Consider the following 17,018-nt stretch of genomic DNA (forward strand, 5'->3'; position numbering starts at 1 on the left):
GGATATGCCAGGTATATCACCTCTGTGCAGATGTGCTCTGCCATCTGTCTTAAATGTATGTTTCATGAAAGCTATTGGAAGCAATGTAGAAAATAGCATAGAATATGCCAAAAGGCTTCCAATGTATTTGTCATTTACTGGGGAAGGGGCTCTGCTCTCCAACCCCTCCACAATACACTTTATTTGCTGCATTGTCTGTCTAGTCAAGAAAACTCCCAGTTTCTCCCATTTGTTTTGTAGCCTCATTTTGCACCCGTTTTCACATTCACTCCCATGTCTGTGCCTTCTTCCTTCCTCCTTTTCTGCAACCCTCCTTTTGCACAGACCATCTTCTGTATCCTCCTCTTCTGATACATTATAACTGCTAAACACTCTTTTTACTTTCCACCCAATTATGTGTGGAGTGTAATCCACTGAGAGCAGTCAAGTACAACATTCCTTGTTTTCCTAGAGTGGACATGCAAGGGAATGTTTGGTCCACCAATCAAAACTTCCTGTTCCTCCTGGCCTGGAGCATCCTTCCTTGCATGTGACTAGTGGGTGGGAGTGACCTTTCCAGACCTGGTAAAAGGACAAGGCATGCTACCACTCTCTCTCTTTTCCATCTTCTTTTTGTCCTGCAAACTTACTGGAATGAACTGCTGGCTGCCAGCCAAGCAGTCCCCCAGGTTATCTCCCTTATGGGATAAACCTGTTAGTATAAGTTTGTAACTTTAAGCCTAAAGCCTGCCTTCTGGGATCACACTGTGCTCTGCCTGACCATGAGTAAACTTTCTTTTTATTGCTTATGAATAAGACTGTGGTGTCTTTATTCTTTTAGGAGGGATTCAAGGGGGTCTTACCAGGAAAATATTAGAACACATTTCAATCTGGACAAGCCAGATTGAATTGCGTATTGTCTTAAGAAACTCACACGAGTCTGCAATAGTTTTCTGCTGTTTAAAGGGGAATGCAAACTCTGCTAAGTAAAGGAACTTGCTAGTGCAAGTTAGGAAGGATATTAATAAATAAAATATCCTCTCCTGCCACCCTGAACATTCCCACATTATGAAGGCTCCATCCCCTCCTATTCTGCAACCCCTTCCATACCCTTGCTTTCATCTTCACCCCACTCCTTCCTCGTTTACAAGACCCCTTTGCACTCCCCCATTTTCACCTTCACTCCCTTTTCCCTTCTTCCTTTCCCCGGCTATTCCTTGCATACAGGCCACACCCTCCACTCCGTTTCCTTCACTCTCCTATTCTCAGCCCGCTTTACACACTCCCTCCCTTTTCCTTTCTTCCATCCATACATCCATCCTCCTTTTTCAGATCCCCTTTGCACAGAGACTGCCTCAACCTCCTTGCCTCCCCCCTCCTCCTCTGTATCTTCCTTCTGCAGATGTATGTTACTGCATCTTTAAGAAGAATAGGCTCTTAAGAGTAATCCTGTACATATATTGGTGTTTGCTTTTTAATAAAACAACTTCTTGAAATTACTACATTGGGAAGAATTCTGCACCATGCAATGGTGAAGGTGGGTGAATCTACACGCAGGAGGGAAATGCTATAAATAAATCAGAAATTACATTGTTACAATAAAAGAAAGAAAAAACGTTATGCAAAAATTGCAAAGAAATTTATTTTGCTCTCTGGCCCCATTTGGTGTTGCATATTTACAATGCATTCAAACATGTTTTTTGACTAATGTAGCTGAGTCCGGTCTCATCGGCTTTCCAGACAGAGTGACCCATTGCTCTTGCCCCTGGGACATGCTGTTTCTCACCTGGTCATCATGGTTTTTTAATGAGGAGGCGGCCATGGGAGGGGTGGGAGGGAGGGAATTATTGCACTCAAACTGGTAACTTGTTTAACTACCAGTGTCCAATAGGGGTACATGCAGCTCAGACTTGAGTAGGAAACGGAAAGGAAGAATTAAATGATTAATGACAAATTAGACAGGAAACATGCGGGGGGAGGGGAAGAATTAGGATAATGAAATCCTTGAAACGAAGCAGATTTATTTTTGATAGTGCAGCTGTAGATGCGATTTCTTAATCCTCTGTCTCCAGTAAGCATGGACACCACCATAAACACTCCATATTTGCAGTGTGTGTGTGTGTGTGTGTGTGTGTGTGTGTGTTTCTTGTCGACTTCCATGGCACAAAATAAAAGCTCAGTAAATATGGGCCTCCATATGTGGTTCTCAGCTGGTGTAAGTCCCTGAATGAGAAACATGTGAAGGGAGGAATTAATGCTGCACACATGGTGGCTGAACTTGAAAGCAATAGAAATTGCACCTGAGAATATTTTACACTGGGTTATGGAACGTTTGAAGATGAATGGGAGCTTGAACCCTCCTTAATGTATTGCATCATTGGTGTTTCCAGGGGGGCAAGGGATTATAAATGTGTGAGCTTGACACATGAGAGAGATAGCACTTCCTTCAAGTGAACAGCAAACTGCATCAGGCTTAAATAAAACCACTCACAGGAAGATGAAAAGAATTTGAAGAGAACGTATCTGGACAAACTCCTCCTGTCTCAGTGGTTGGACTGTTGTTTGGCTTTGACTCGGATCCAAAAAGAGCTTAGTACCTGCTACCTTGCAGCCTTTGTAAAACTCAAAAGAGACCTACTTCACAGTTTATTGTAAGGATGATTGGGGACAGAATTATTTTTTAAAAAAACAGTTAATTTATTGTAATTGAAAATTGATTTATGTCTAGCATAAACAATACAGTATATCATATTGTAATAATGGGGGGGAAATGACCCTGAGTATCATTCTAAAATTGTTCGAAACACCTCATTTATTTACAAACCTTTGTTGGGTTGTGGTTTTGGGGTTTTTTTTGGTAAATTTTAGTATTAGTATTTCATTTTATAATGTATACAAAACAGAGAGAACAATTATAATAACAGACAAGCATTAAAAGATGAAAAGCAAAACAATGAAATAGGCATGTAGAATGAGTAGTTGCACATGAGTTAAAATAAAACTCAAAGGCTATCAGATAAAGATAGTTCCAGATTCTCCAGGCTTTTTATGAGGGTTGTCTTGGAATGGAAGGTTCTACTATATATGTCATAATGGAATGCCAAATCATATAAAAAATATATGGAGGCTCTAGTCATTATTGAAATCTCAAATTAGGTATGGTTTTCTTCATTATACTCCACAAACCTTAGTTGCATTCATAATTCATGGTTGGCTCAAACAACCCACATCATTTTTTTTTCTTTTCAGAAAGCAAGTGTGTGCCAGAGCTTTATCATCCCTCATATTTTGGATTTGTTTAAACTTCCAGTATTTATTGTATACAATTGTAGGTTCAATCTCCAAGTGGAAAAGTAACACTCTTCAGCCTTCTTCATGTTCTAAACCAATTTTCTTTCCTGGAATATTTATTTATTGCTTCCAGGATCTGTTTTCGACATTTCTTTATTTCAAGAAAGGGGAATTTGTAGCCATCCATATGTTGAGGGGCTCCAAGTCCCATCAGCCTCAGCCAGCTTGGCCAATGGTCAGGGGTGATGGAAGCCCTATCCCCTCGGGAGGCCCACAGATTTCCCAGCCTGTTTTTCTTCTTCACAATCCTAGCAACAAAGGGAAAAGACTCCCCCTTGCTTTAGAACATTTCCAAATCTGGGATCAATCTGGTAGGCTCATTCACTGGGGTCCTATACCAATGAGCCGTTATTTTAACATGATTTAACATCATTTTAACAGAGTGATAGCAGTGTGAGTCTATTGCAACAAAAGCAGCGAAGAGTCCAGTAGCATCTTAAAGATTAAGGTAGCAGCATCCAGTCATGTTCTCTCTGCCAATGGAAGGCACCTGCCAATGCAGCAGTGAGATAGGAAAAAGTTGTGACTCATCCTCCTTTCTGCAGTTGTCTATACACCCCAAATTTATTCCAGAGGGACCTAAAACCCTCCCGATCAGTTTTAGTGGTGAGAGGACTGTGGGGAGGATTGATAAAAATGGCCTCCCTACCCACTTTCCTAAGGGTAATAATAATAATAATAATAATAATAATAATAATAATAATAATAATAATTTATTCTTTGTACCCCACCCATCTGGATGGGTTTCCCCAGCCACTCTAGGCGGCTTCCAACAAAGATTAAAAATACTTCAAAATGTCACACATTAAAAACTTCCCTGAACAGGGCTACTTTCAGATGTTTTCTAAATGCTTGTCTTCCAGGGAACAGAACTGAACACAGCCTAATGGATATATTATGGCATAAACCTTCGATCCAGTTATTATTATTTTTTTAAATCAAAGCAGACATGTATTTGTCTAAATGGCTCCCAGTACATTTCCGAGCACAATTCAAAGTGTTGGTGCTGATCCAGTATACCTGAAGGAGCATCTCCACCTCTATCGTTCTGCCCGGACACTGAGGTCCAGCGCTGAGTGCCTTCTGGCAGTTCCCTCGTTGCAAGAAGCCAAGTTACAGAGAACCAGGCAGAGGGCCTTCTCAGTAGAGGCACCCACCCTGTGGATTGCCCTCCCACCAGATGTCAAAGAGAAAAAACTTTTCTCTCCCCCCCCCCAAAGATCTTTAGAAGACGTCTGAAGGCAGCCCTTTTTATGGAAGCTTTTAATGTTTAATAGATTATTGTATTTTAATATTCTGTTGAAAGCCGCCCAGAGTGGCTGGGAAAACCCAGCCAAATGGGTGGGGTATAAATAATAAATTATTATTGTTATTATTGTTATTATAAATTGTTCCACATATAATGCCATGCATGTACATTGAACTGTAAACCTGAGCTCCATGTTCAGGCATACTTCAGAAAAACCTTCAGCTGTGTGTGCACATGTAGATTTCTAGGATTGTAACCCCAATGAGTACTGGGCCAATGCTTGCAATCTATAGTGTAAATTAAAGTCCTAGTAAAAGAATTTGTTTTCTTTGGCTAGGTTTTTAGAAAAGCAAACTAGTTTGGGATCACCCGTACGTGCTGCTCTTCCCAATTAGAGTTGCTGAAAGAAAGGAAGAAAAGCTCTACTTTCTAATGGAATTGAACCAACATACCAGATGAGCCATGTAACTAGGTATCTGAATTGTTTAGACACATTGGTTTGCTTCTTCATGACATGAAAGTAAACAATCTACAAATAGAGAAAAGAGACAGTTCCACACTCTGTATTATATGTTAGCTGAAGTGCAAAAAAACTGTGGTGGGACATATGCAGTATGGCTTCTTTTTAAACAAATATGTGTGCATATGTTGGGGAGCAGGCAAGGTAATGCTTTGCCAGAAGTTTTCTTGTTTATCCTACAACTCTTAGGCGAAAGCAGAACTGGTGCAAACTAATTGGGGGTATTCCTATGGAGCCGTCCATTTGCAGAGTGAAAACATTAGAACTGAAATGAATGTGGGGTGGCGATGATGAGATTCTAAATAATTTTCCCTAGCTTGAATTTCCTTGGGTATATTCAAAACTGATAACTGTTATGCATGCACTGTAGTGTTGTTTTTGAGGCAGGTGGAACTACAGCGCCCTAGTATTGAACTTGGATAGCTGATACCTTAGCATCCATCAAGAGAACTTCATTTAAGCAAATTCAAGATAAATCTCAAATGTGGACATTCAGTTGACAATTCATTTTCACATGGAACTCGAATGTTGATTGTCTGTTCAGTTTCAGGTGTTGTATGATACTTTCCTTTCATCTTTAAAACAGAGCCTCCTTATTTGTGATGCAAGTAATCTGCCAATGGGCAGGATTGCCAGTTAGCAAGTCTGGATGAAACAGTTCCTCTTAGGGTCCTCCTGTCTGCATGCAGACAGTCACTAAAGCCACTATATTAACAGGGTTATTGCAGGGCAATAAGCCTAAAAGATATATGTCCAGACAAAAGAAATAGCCAGTCTAGAAGCTAACTTCTTTTGGGGCACATTGACTGTTCTACATCTGAATACTAGTTGCTGCTTGCTCCCTGTGATATATTTGGTGTTGTATTAGAACTGAAATGCTTTAAAAAGTAGGTTCGCTTAGCAAAGATTCTCTTGTTTCTTAATTCTGTAATTTTCAATTCTTTTTTGAAATTCATGTTTTCCTCTAGGTAATGGAAGGTGACATTAAGGCAATGGGTCCTGGCACCATCAATGTTGAAGATTTTGACGTCCCTCAAGATGTGCTGAGATTCTACATTGCTACTCCACCTCGCCATGGTGTGATACTAAATGGAATTTACGGCAGAGATACTGGACGTTACAAACAACTAAGCCCAGCAGTACTCCATAAAGATTTAGAAATCCACAGCTTTACACTGGAAGAACTTAAACAAGGTTGGGCCATCATTTTATTGCCTGTCTTTGAAGAATGAAATGCACTTTCATAGTTTATACAGGGGTGTGTGTGCATGTTGTACAGCTTGAAACTGATCTTGAGAGGGACAGTGTATCTTTGTGAACTGTACACAAGAGAATAAATGATATTCGTGTACGGAAACAGCCAGTAGAAATATGTTATAGGTCTACAGTTATATGACAGTATCTGAGCAAGGTAATATCTAAACATGGTTTGCTCCATCATAAGGCAAAGTCAGTGATTGCCTGCCCCTGCCCCTCTCCACTCCCAGTTTAAAAAGCACTTACAGTCCTCCTCAAACAAACCCCAAATGTAGCCTTTTTATTGGGTAATAAAAATAGCACATGGTATTGTGTGTCAAATGGTCACTTTTTTCTTGTTTGCAGTCCACGCCAGAGGGCTCACCCCTAACTGACACTGGTCAACTCCAACTGTCCATCAACCAGCAGGTGGGCTGATTGAATTTTGGGTACATGCCCAATGCTTATGCCAAACCTGCTTCATCTGTAATCATTATAGTTGCGGCCTAGCTTGATTCCAATACTTGTCTCCTATATTGTATGTACTATTTTGCACACACATCCCACAACCTTTGCTGTGCCTATGGTTCGCAACCATGAGATGAAGATGATGGGTGCTCCAAACATCGCAATGGGGTGCTCCGAGCACAGCAGCAGACAGAACAGTTCTTCCAGGATAAAGAACTGTTTCAGTGATAAATTTTCATCAGCAAATCAATAGTCCCCAAAGGTACATCAAATGGCTGTGGATCAGCTAACACTCAAACATGTAGCAAGAGAAAGGCTTTATAATGCAGCATCTTTGTCTCTTCGCTTATTGTTGCTTCCTATTCTTTTCCTTGGGGAATAGAGTCATAGCTTGGCAGCAGAGGATGCTTGCCCATGTTCAGTCCCCAGCATGTCTAGGCAGGGCTGGAGAGTCCCCTGCCTAAAATCCTTCATAATCAATTCCAGTCAGAGCAAATCATGCTAAGCTAGAATAAACCAGTGGTCTGACTCAGTATAAGACAGCTTCCCATGTATTGCAGGGATAACTGGAACTTTCTCAGTGGGCAAGTCCAGCTAAAATTGGAAGAACTCTAATAGAACTGTGGTTGCAGATAATACAAGTAGATGAAAAATTTAAAGGCAAAAGTAAATTTCTTATTAGTGAATATGGAACAGATGCAGTTGCAACAACATCAGTATGACATATTCCGGTATGCTGCTTATCACATGATGAATGGGGGCTCACATGGCTATTTGCCTAGAACAGCAAAAAAATAAAATATTGAGTGGGGAACAAGGGCAAATAATTTATCAGGTGTTATGTAAGCATGGATGAGACTTGTAAATCTTTGAAGGAGAAAGAAATGAAATTATTTGTTTTGAATGCCTCACAATGATCAATTATAAGCTTCTCAGTTTGCTTTAGCAAGAAACTAGATTTATGTTGCATGAGCAACGGATGGCCTCTACTGGAAACCACAGTTCATTGCAGCACGTTGCTCTGAAAGAAAGAGATATAAAAATATTTGCACCATCTAGTTCTCTGTTATACTTAAAAACCAAAACCAAATGCAGAAGGCTCCTCCAGATGACCTGTTCAATGAGCATACATCCTCATTTGCTTATAGGTTTAGACTTTGCCCAGTCTGCATTGATCATTTGTTCTGATTTATTTGCAAGGAGGTTATACAATGAGCATACTTCCTGATTTGTTCATGGGGTCTTTATAAATATTCAGGTTAATCATTTGTTCATTCCACACTTTTCAATGCATTTCCTTGTCACTTCCCTAACTGCAAAAGGCTTTAAAAAAGAAGAAGTGGATTTGTTGTAGGGCAACAGAATGCTTCAATCCTCTTTAATTATGCAAACCTAAATTTCTGGTACATGCTTGAAACACTCCAGCAAAACCCCAACAGTCTAGAGGTGACCACAGAGAGATGTTTGTCCTTTACCAAGAGTAACACTGACCTAAATTCTTGCCATGGCAAAAATTATATAAGACTTGAACCTTGATTTCCCCAACACTAATATTCTATTTTCCTCCTTGCTTACTTTAAGTTCTACAAACATTTCTGTGCAGATTGCAAATAATAATAATAATAATAATAATAATAATAATAATAATAATAATACCCCGCCTTTTTCCCTAGCAGGGACTCAGTTTACAGGTAAAAGTAATGATGGCTAAAAACATAGAGGGGAAATAATTAAACATAAAAACTCAATCAAAGATAAATAGAATAACTTACTGTAACTCTTAAAATGTAATGTTTTATGCAACATATTGTTTAATATGAAAACAAATGAGAAATCCCAACACATTGTGTGTTCCCATAATATTTCATCTTGAGCTGTGTCACATTGGCCAGTGACCAAAGCAAGTTGTGGCTCAAGTTTTCCCCAACCAAGAGAGCTTTCTGAAGAAAAGAAAGTTCATAGAATATTTGCTTGTCCTTTTGTGGTTAAAGATCTCATCCTTTCTCTTGAAAAACCGCAACAGAAAAGCACATGTGAGCAAGAGACCCTAGCAGAGAGTTGGCAGTTGAATGTTGCACTCAGTGGCACCTCTGCTGCTAACACAACTGCTCACAGAATCAGCTTAGGAACTAGAAACAGCAGATCACATATCTCCTCAAGGTTGACATCTGTGCCATGAGCTTACCAAGTATAGCAACGTAGCAGTGCAGAGTGGATTGGCAGAACAGAGCTAGAGGCAATCTGGCATTCCAGAAAATCCAGCATTATTGTGGTTTTGCATTGATATAATGTAGAAGGCCTAGGCTAGGCTTTAAAGAAGTTCAGTTAAGCATTAGCATTTGAACCAATGGTTATATAGAGATGGCACCTGAAATGATATGCAGCATGGTAAAAACAATATTTAAAACATCCCTTCTAGCAATATAAAAAATTAAAGCCTCAGCTTTAACAGGTGCTCTGTCTGAGAACATCATTAAATAATAAATCCAGGTCCAGTTGTCTTCAGCCAGGCTCAAAGACCTTCTGATAAAGCCAAGTTCTAGGCAGCTAACAGAATCCCTATCAATACTGTGATAGCTAAGTATGTGCTTGAAGTTAGAGTGCATTCAACAGTTATGGGGTCACCAAACCCTGTCCTGAACTGCGTTGTCATGAGCCCAGAAAATCCATCTCATCCCAGAATCACTAATGTCTCACTGCTACCTGCTCTATGTGCTTGTCAAAAGAAGAGGGGGAAGTTTTAAACTGATCTATGGTGGATAAAAGCTACCATGTCAAATGGGTGTCTCTTCAAAAGCTAAGAAAACATCACTCTTTCAGAATCTTGAAAAAACAGGCTGTCCCCCAATGATCTATATACCGCAGCTTCTATTTCTTAGTGTACAAAAACATACAAACTTACAAGTGGAGATCCAGAGTGCATGGGGAGTACAGTCTAGAAATAAAAACCATTAAAACAAAAATACAACATGGAAGTCTTCACAAGTGCAGGAAACAATCGTGCAAGCTCTCCCCACCTCATGGGTTTACTTTAGCCCTATCCAGAATACTTGTGTAGGGCTTACACACCCTCCCTCTTCCCCACTATATCACACTGGCTCTAATATTGAGCCATAGGAATAAGCAGGATATGAATTGTCCCAGGCACTCATAGTATGCCTTCATGGTATCTGTATTTCAAATGCCTGTGCATTTGATAAATGACAGCATTTAAACCAACATTTTCCCTTTCTTTCTTGGCAGTGCTTTGACAGTCTTCTGTGATGGAAGGAATGAAAGCACTTAAAACATTTTAGTTCTGCATCAAGGAAAAACATTAGTTATTCAGCTGACCTGATTGCTCCTAAAATATCTATATTTTAATACTCTTCCTTCAAATTCCACCTTATTTGCATTTTCTGAACATCTGTTCATACATTCAAGCTGCTTTGAAGTCATCCAGGATGCTCTGCAATTCTGTGACTCTCTTAATCGAAATGATGTTCTTTTCCATAAAAAGTCTGGTTGTGTTTTCTGTATGAGCCCAAGTGGGAAAGTTGAGTTGAATAGACCTTTTCAAAGAAACAAATGAGCCTCAAATGTTCATTTCACTTCCCACTGGTTGAGAACCTTGACCAACTCTGAGTGATTCACGGCTTTGCAGTACATAATTCATCCATTCATAACTTGGCAATTCATTATATTGATGTTTACACAACTAACTAGCTATGTAAACAGTGCCCAGTACCTTAGACACTTAAATATTCAATTAAAATAAAATAAAAATTGCAAACTGCAAATTTTGAATTAAGTGACCATATGTAAGCAGACTGATAGCTGAATGCTGGAAATTTGGCAGACAGGACAGGCTCATAAATGCATGCTAGCAGCATTCTAAATAATTTAATACAAGAAATATTTTGACATATTCATAACTATATGGCATTTGTTAAAAATATGCCAACTTCTCTTTTGCATGATGCACTAATATTGCTAAGAGGAAATAGTGAGTGTCCTGAAATAAGAATTAGAGCTGTGTGTGGCTGTGTGCATCAGAATGAGATGGTAGAATACTGGAAGTAGTAGAACGGGCTATTGGCTGCAGGTGGGGAGTGCTATTTCCCCCTCAAATATAGTAAGTTCTTTTTGTTTTGGACTAGCATCTAGAGTTAAGCAAGAGGGAGACTTTTTATTTTTAATTTTTTTTTGAAAAAAATTACAACTGTGTTTTATACTCTGCATTTTCATCCCCCCCCAAAAAATGCAGTTGTATCTCCTGATGTTGGAATAGAGTAACATATTGTTTTAACTCTATTAAACACAAATAACTTTTCACATTTAGGACTGTAGCCCAAGCACATTTTCCAGATATGTTCTGTTATTGTTTTTGGACTCAGTAGGCTTTCATTGTTCATCTGTAAAATCATTCATGCTACATACTCTGTACAAGGGGCCGAATTTAACCAAGTTGTTGCACTGGCAGAAGCCAGCACAACTCATCCCACTAGTGCAATGGGGCTTCCCCTTCTCCTAAGTTCGATGAGCCCTCCATGCCCTCCCCGGTCTTCTTTGGGAGGATCAGGAGAACCCCTAGAAAGGTGGAGGAGGTAGGTGATGGTTCCACCTGGCAAGCAGAAATCCTTGGGCTGATGGACTGATCTCCTTACTGCAACACTGAATTTCACCCAAGAAATGTACAAGAAAATGTTAAAACTTGGTTAAAGGAGGGACCTGGGAAACTATCATAGCTTGCTGTAAGTATTTAACTGAAAGACCTTTGTATCCAAACTTGCACTAAAATGTAGACACTTGTGTCCATCAGAGTTTTCCTAAACCAGTCCCTAACCAAAAATTTAAAAGCCATGTGAGTTAGTTTTTGCATTTTCAAGAACTCTTCACTCAGTGACCTCAGTCTTTAAAAGGACAGGATCGAGCAGGATTTGTTATCAATAGAGGGCAAGAGGTAACAAACTCATGAAGTCCCATCTTCAAGTGGTGATTAAAGGTCACTTTACAGACTTATGGGGGGCAGAAATGCACCCCATAGTTTACATACATCAAATTGTATTGGTCAACTGCCCGATTAATTCTGGGTTCTATCCACTTCAAATTCTGATAATCCCAGCTGGCTAGCAATTCAGGGATTAAATGGGAAATAAATGATCTTAATGGCTCAAAAAGGCCATTTGGTGATATCAAGTTGTTCTTGGCAGTTCTGAAGTACCTTAATGGTATCCTGCTATGATTGTTTTGTTTGAAAGGAAAGAACACGTGCAAGCTGCAGGATAACTTAATCAGTTCCTTCGAGTTTATGTAGCTTTGATACCCTAAATTCCATTTGGTTGTTGCTTGTCTTTAGAATGTGGCACTTGACTGCTGTGTTCAAAATACTCCGTTGTCTCTGGTACTTTCTCTGATAGGACTGATGCTTATGTACATGCATGATGACACAGAAAGCCTAGAGGATAGTTTCACCATTCAGCTGACAGATGGCAAGCACACAGTCCAAGGGACACTTTACATCTTCATCTTGCCAGTCAACGATGAAATCCCTCATCTTTCCAGGTTAGCTGTTGAAGTGACATTCTATGCAAAGTGACTTTAGGAGAGACGGGGGAAACATTTTATTTCTCTTTAATTGTTAACATGTTTGATGAATTGTTTATTGGCAAGAAGATGGATGCGTTGCTTGTCTCTTGGCAATTGTTAATTCTTTTCATTCTTGTTTCTTATGAAATTATGATCTTTTAATATAAATATTAAGGTCAGGATGCTGACATTAATTAATCCTCAACAAGTAGAACAAATAGGAAATATCAAAGCTGTGTTTCACGAGTGGGCTTGCTAGACACAACTACAGAGTGGAATTATGATGTCAGAATGGTTTGGAAGGAAGAGGCCCTTTACGATTTCTAAAAATCACTTTATGATATGGCAGGTGAATCTCTGTGATGTAATGTGTAAGGGCAGTGCGTGTACAAAACAGATATGGACCCATAGGGAGGACATTGAGTGTTGTGGCTAGAGTGTCAGACTAGGACCTGGGAGACTAGGGTTCAACTCACACTTGGCCATGAAGCTCACTGGGTAACTCTCAGCCTAAGCTACCTCACAGGGTTGTTGTAGGGATTAAATGAGCAAGGAAAGAATCATGTATACCACCTTGAGCTCTTTGGAGAAAAAGGTGGGATATAAATGCAATAAAATATATTTAAGTAAATTAATAAATCAAACATTTCAAAGAAAGCTGCCTTTACATCAGATCCAGCATATTGTTTGTAGTGATTTAGTACTGGCACTTAGCCATTTTTAAATGAACAAAATCTCCCTAAGTATTTCAGTGTCAGTTCTGTAACAAAAGTGTGTTGTAAAAGTAAGTTTGGGGTGTTTTTTCATTAGCCAAAGTGAATTAACCACACCTGCCAACCCTATGGAATAGGTGAAAAGGACCAAAGGCTGATTAAGTTGTCCTTCAGGAATGACTAATCAAACCCCAAACTGACAGTAGAGACAGGTGGGGTGGGGATGGGGTTGCAGTGCCAAAGAGAGGAAGCAGTGTGTGCCGCTGCCACCACCTTTCTCACTTGAAGAGAGCATGTTGTCACCTAACCAATGAGATACTCACCCAGTGGAGGAGGCAGCAGCTCTGCTATATTAGGTGGGGCCTTATTTTTGGCTATACAAACACCTCTACCCTGCTGAATGAGGTGGAGAGGACTTCCTGTTTTTAATAGTAGGGGACATCTGAAATGGAGTGTACCAGGGATCTGCCAGACTTCCATTTGTCTCAAGTAAGGGCAGTGTTATACATGAGGCGGAAATTACATTTGTACTGCGTTTGAAAGATGATGTTGGATTCTGAATCTGTGTGTCTCCTTCCCCGCCCCATGCAATATTTATTTCTCGCCCCTCAGGAATACAGGCTTGGAAGTTGAAGTTCATGAGAACAAAGTTATTTCCAGTGTGTCATTAGAAGTTGAAGACAAAGATTCTTTGAGGAATCATCTCCATTATGTCATAAACAACAAGCCAAGATATGGACACCTGAAATTAAAGGTAATAATGATTCTCAGTGTTTTCTTCACACATGGCCCTGTCAACATGTGGTTGTGAAGCATAGGCACAGCAAAAGGTTGTGGGATGTGTGTGCAAAATAGTACATACAATATAGGAGACAAGTATTGGGATCAAGCTAGGCCGCAACTATAATGATTACAGATGAAGCAGGTTTGGCATAGGCATTGGGCATGTACCCAAAATTCAATCAGCCCGCCTGCTGGTTGATGGACAGTTGGAGTTGACCAGTGTCAGTTAGGGGTGAGCCCTCTGGCGTGGACTGCAAACAAGAAAAAAGTGACCATTTGACACACACTATCATATGCTATTTTTATTAATTTTATTTCCACACAAAAGATCTTATATGCACTCATATGTGACACATGTGCATTTCTCTGTGCTGAGGAGCCAAACTTGTCAGTGCTTCTGTGTCGAATATACATTACGGTGATAAATATTCTTGCTGCTATGTTGAAGATGCTTAAACTAAAGATAGACATGGCAGAACAGGATGGAAGTGTAGAAGTGTGAGACTTCCTCTCCCCTTCTTAGTATGAAAGGCAAAAAGAAACTGTACGCACATGGCGTCTTTTAAGTTAACATATAATAATAGTGTCTGATAGCATAAAAGCAGTTAGCCTTGTCTCTTTCTCTCCTTCCCATTTGTTTTCTGTCCTCAAAAAAGTCCTATATATTAATGTCCTGTTCCACTGGTCTTTGAGCCAACACTCTGCAGCTATAGCAAAACGTTTTAACTGGCTTGTATATTGGCGTGCTAAACCACTAGGCTATAGTCTTCCTTTTATAATTAAGTAACTTGAGAAATCTGTTGGGATCAATAAATTTTGAGAACGCTTACATAAAACAGAATATAAAGTGGATAGTCTTGCCATCAGAAGCCCATAAAAGTCAGTCCCTTTATGTGACACCTCTACAAATGGCATTATGTCATTGCATAATATTAGTAGGAAACTAAGATTTTTGTGCAAAACCATAAAATGTAATGAGTTTCACATAATCTACTCATATAAATGGAAAAAGAGTGAGAGCGGGGCTTTTTTGAAAGTGGACTTCCAGCTTTTTGGCATCCTGAAAACATAAGGAAATTTGGAAACTAGCTCAAAATAGAGATATGTTTCAGTAGTGGGCGGTTGATGTGATCTTTTTGCTTGGTGGGAACATGCACCTTGGCTGTTTTAACTGTTCAACTTGTGGTCTTAACTGGGGAAAGGGAATACCAAAAAGATCTGAAAATGGAAAATGGAAATAGTGCCAAAAGGGTTTTATTCCTAACTGAGCTAAAGTACTGTGTGTTGGGTTTTTTGTGATCTCTAATAATGGAATCTGGAGAATCCTTGCAGATTCCTGCCCCCACCCCTACTTTGGCATGAAGACTTGCAACCAGGAATGGGAGATAAATTCAATTTGGCTCCTTTCGTAATGCAAACCTGCGTAATTTGCAGTCCCCAAATCACACATACATAATTTTATTTGTAAGCTGCCTTTGCACAGCCAAAACCATGCTCAAGGTAGCTTACAACATAAAGAATTACATGGTTACAAATATAGAAAGTAGTATAAACCACAAATAAAACAAAAAAGTACATGGCTGAATTGAACTATTTCTACATAAATCATAAGATACAAAACAAAGATACAAAAAGTTAACATCTTAATAGCAAAAACCCACTACCAAGATTCTGCTCAGTCGGTCAGAGCCCCACTCTCCCAGGTCATGTGGGGAAAGGCCTGCAAGGCAGGGAGCACGTCTTCCGGGACTCAAAGCAATACATAAACCGAAATGTAGCTAACTTTTGAAATATACATTTCTTCACATTTAGCGATGCAGTTCTCCAGCCAACTATTGTGTACAAAAATTGCACATATTAGAAGAAAAGGTGCTTAAAACGCATGTATTAGTGAAAATAACATTTTTTAAACGAAAACTTTCTTTTAAAAAAATTGCAAACTGATGCAGGAATGTGGAGAACTAGACTTAAAACTAGGAAAAATGAAAGAAATGTAAATTGGCATTTTTGTCTATCCCTACTCAGGTTATGTCATATGCATTTTGTGTAAAGGTAAGAACTGTGTTAAAGATGCTAAAAGATTTGTAGGAAGACATAGCCATTAACTGTGGGCTTGGAATGTGCTCAGAGCATAAAGTTCATGCAAATGCACTTATGTCTGGTCTTGGACAACAGCACTCAGCTTGAACTCTACACTTGTAGAGGGCCCCCTGTTGTTGTTGTTGTTGTTGTTGTTGTTGTTGTTTCTTCTTCTTCTTCTTCTTCTTCTTCTTCTTCTTCTTCTTCTTCTTCTTCTTCTTTACCCTACCCATCTGGCGGGGTTTTCCCAGCCACTCTGGGCGGCTCCCAACAGATTAAAAACAGAATAAAGCATCAAACATTAAAAAGTTCCCTAAACAGGGCTGCCTTCAGATGTTTTCTAAAAGTCAGATAGTTGTTTATTTCCTTGACATCTGACGGGAGGGCGTTTCCACCGGGCAGGCGCCACCACCGAGTAGGCCCTCTGCCTGGTTCCCTGCAACCTCACATCTTTCAGTGAGGGAACCGGCAGAAGGCCCTCAGAGCTGGACCTCAGTGCCCGGGCAGAACGATGGGGGTGGAGACGTTCCTTCACCCACTGCCCAGTGTTTAGAAGGGTGGTTCCTTCAGGTCCCAAGAACATCTGACTAGGCAGCTCCTCAATCTGGACAGCAATGTTAGGTAGTTAGTCAGATACCATTCACTCAAGGGTGATAAAGGAAGCATAAAAAAGGTGCCCAGTACAATGAGCCACCTTGAGCTTGGCTAGGTGGCCTCCTATCATCTCCCAATCACAAGGTCAAATAAACCTTACTGCCGATCCTACAACAAAATGTCTGACCTCTCAGTAGACCAACTGGACACCATCATCCCTAAACAGAAACAGGAAAGAAATACAGATAAGACAAAGAAGCCACACCAGAAGCCATCTCTTGACCTCATGGCCAATGCACCACCTGGTCCTGTCAATCCAGCATCTCCCATCACATCAAGACATCCAGTCCACCATCTTCTCCAGGTCCTGCCCAATGGGCATGAATCAAAGATGATGAATAAATAGGATGCAGGGGATGGGGGATAGTGGACACAAGGTGACATAGGGTGCACAGCAATTTGCCCCCATACCATTCCC

The 17,018-nt window shown here is 40.0% G+C and overlaps 1 protein-coding gene across 3 annotated transcripts in view; it reads left to right on the top strand.

Moving 5' to 3' along the window:
* LOC309535543 (FRAS1-related extracellular matrix protein 1-like) overlaps positions 1 to 17,018 on the top strand; it is a 110,088-nt gene that overhangs the window by 41,829 nt on the left and 51,241 nt on the right. For all 3 annotated transcript variants that reach the window (XM_082228696.1, XM_082228695.1, XM_082228697.1), the window contains exons 20-22: positions 6,068 to 6,293; positions 12,203 to 12,347; positions 13,697 to 13,838. In XM_082228696.1, the coding sequence (XP_082084822.1) occupies positions 6,068 to 6,293; positions 12,203 to 12,347; positions 13,697 to 13,838 (513 nt within the window). The remainder of the gene's footprint in view (positions 1 to 6,067; positions 6,294 to 12,202; positions 12,348 to 13,696; positions 13,839 to 17,018) is intronic.

Source organism: Podarcis vaucheri (genome assembly GCF_965113315.1).
Source record: "Podarcis vaucheri genome assembly, chromosome: 6".
NCBI classification, from domain to species: Eukaryota; Metazoa; Chordata; class Lepidosauria; order Squamata; family Lacertidae; genus Podarcis; species Podarcis vaucheri.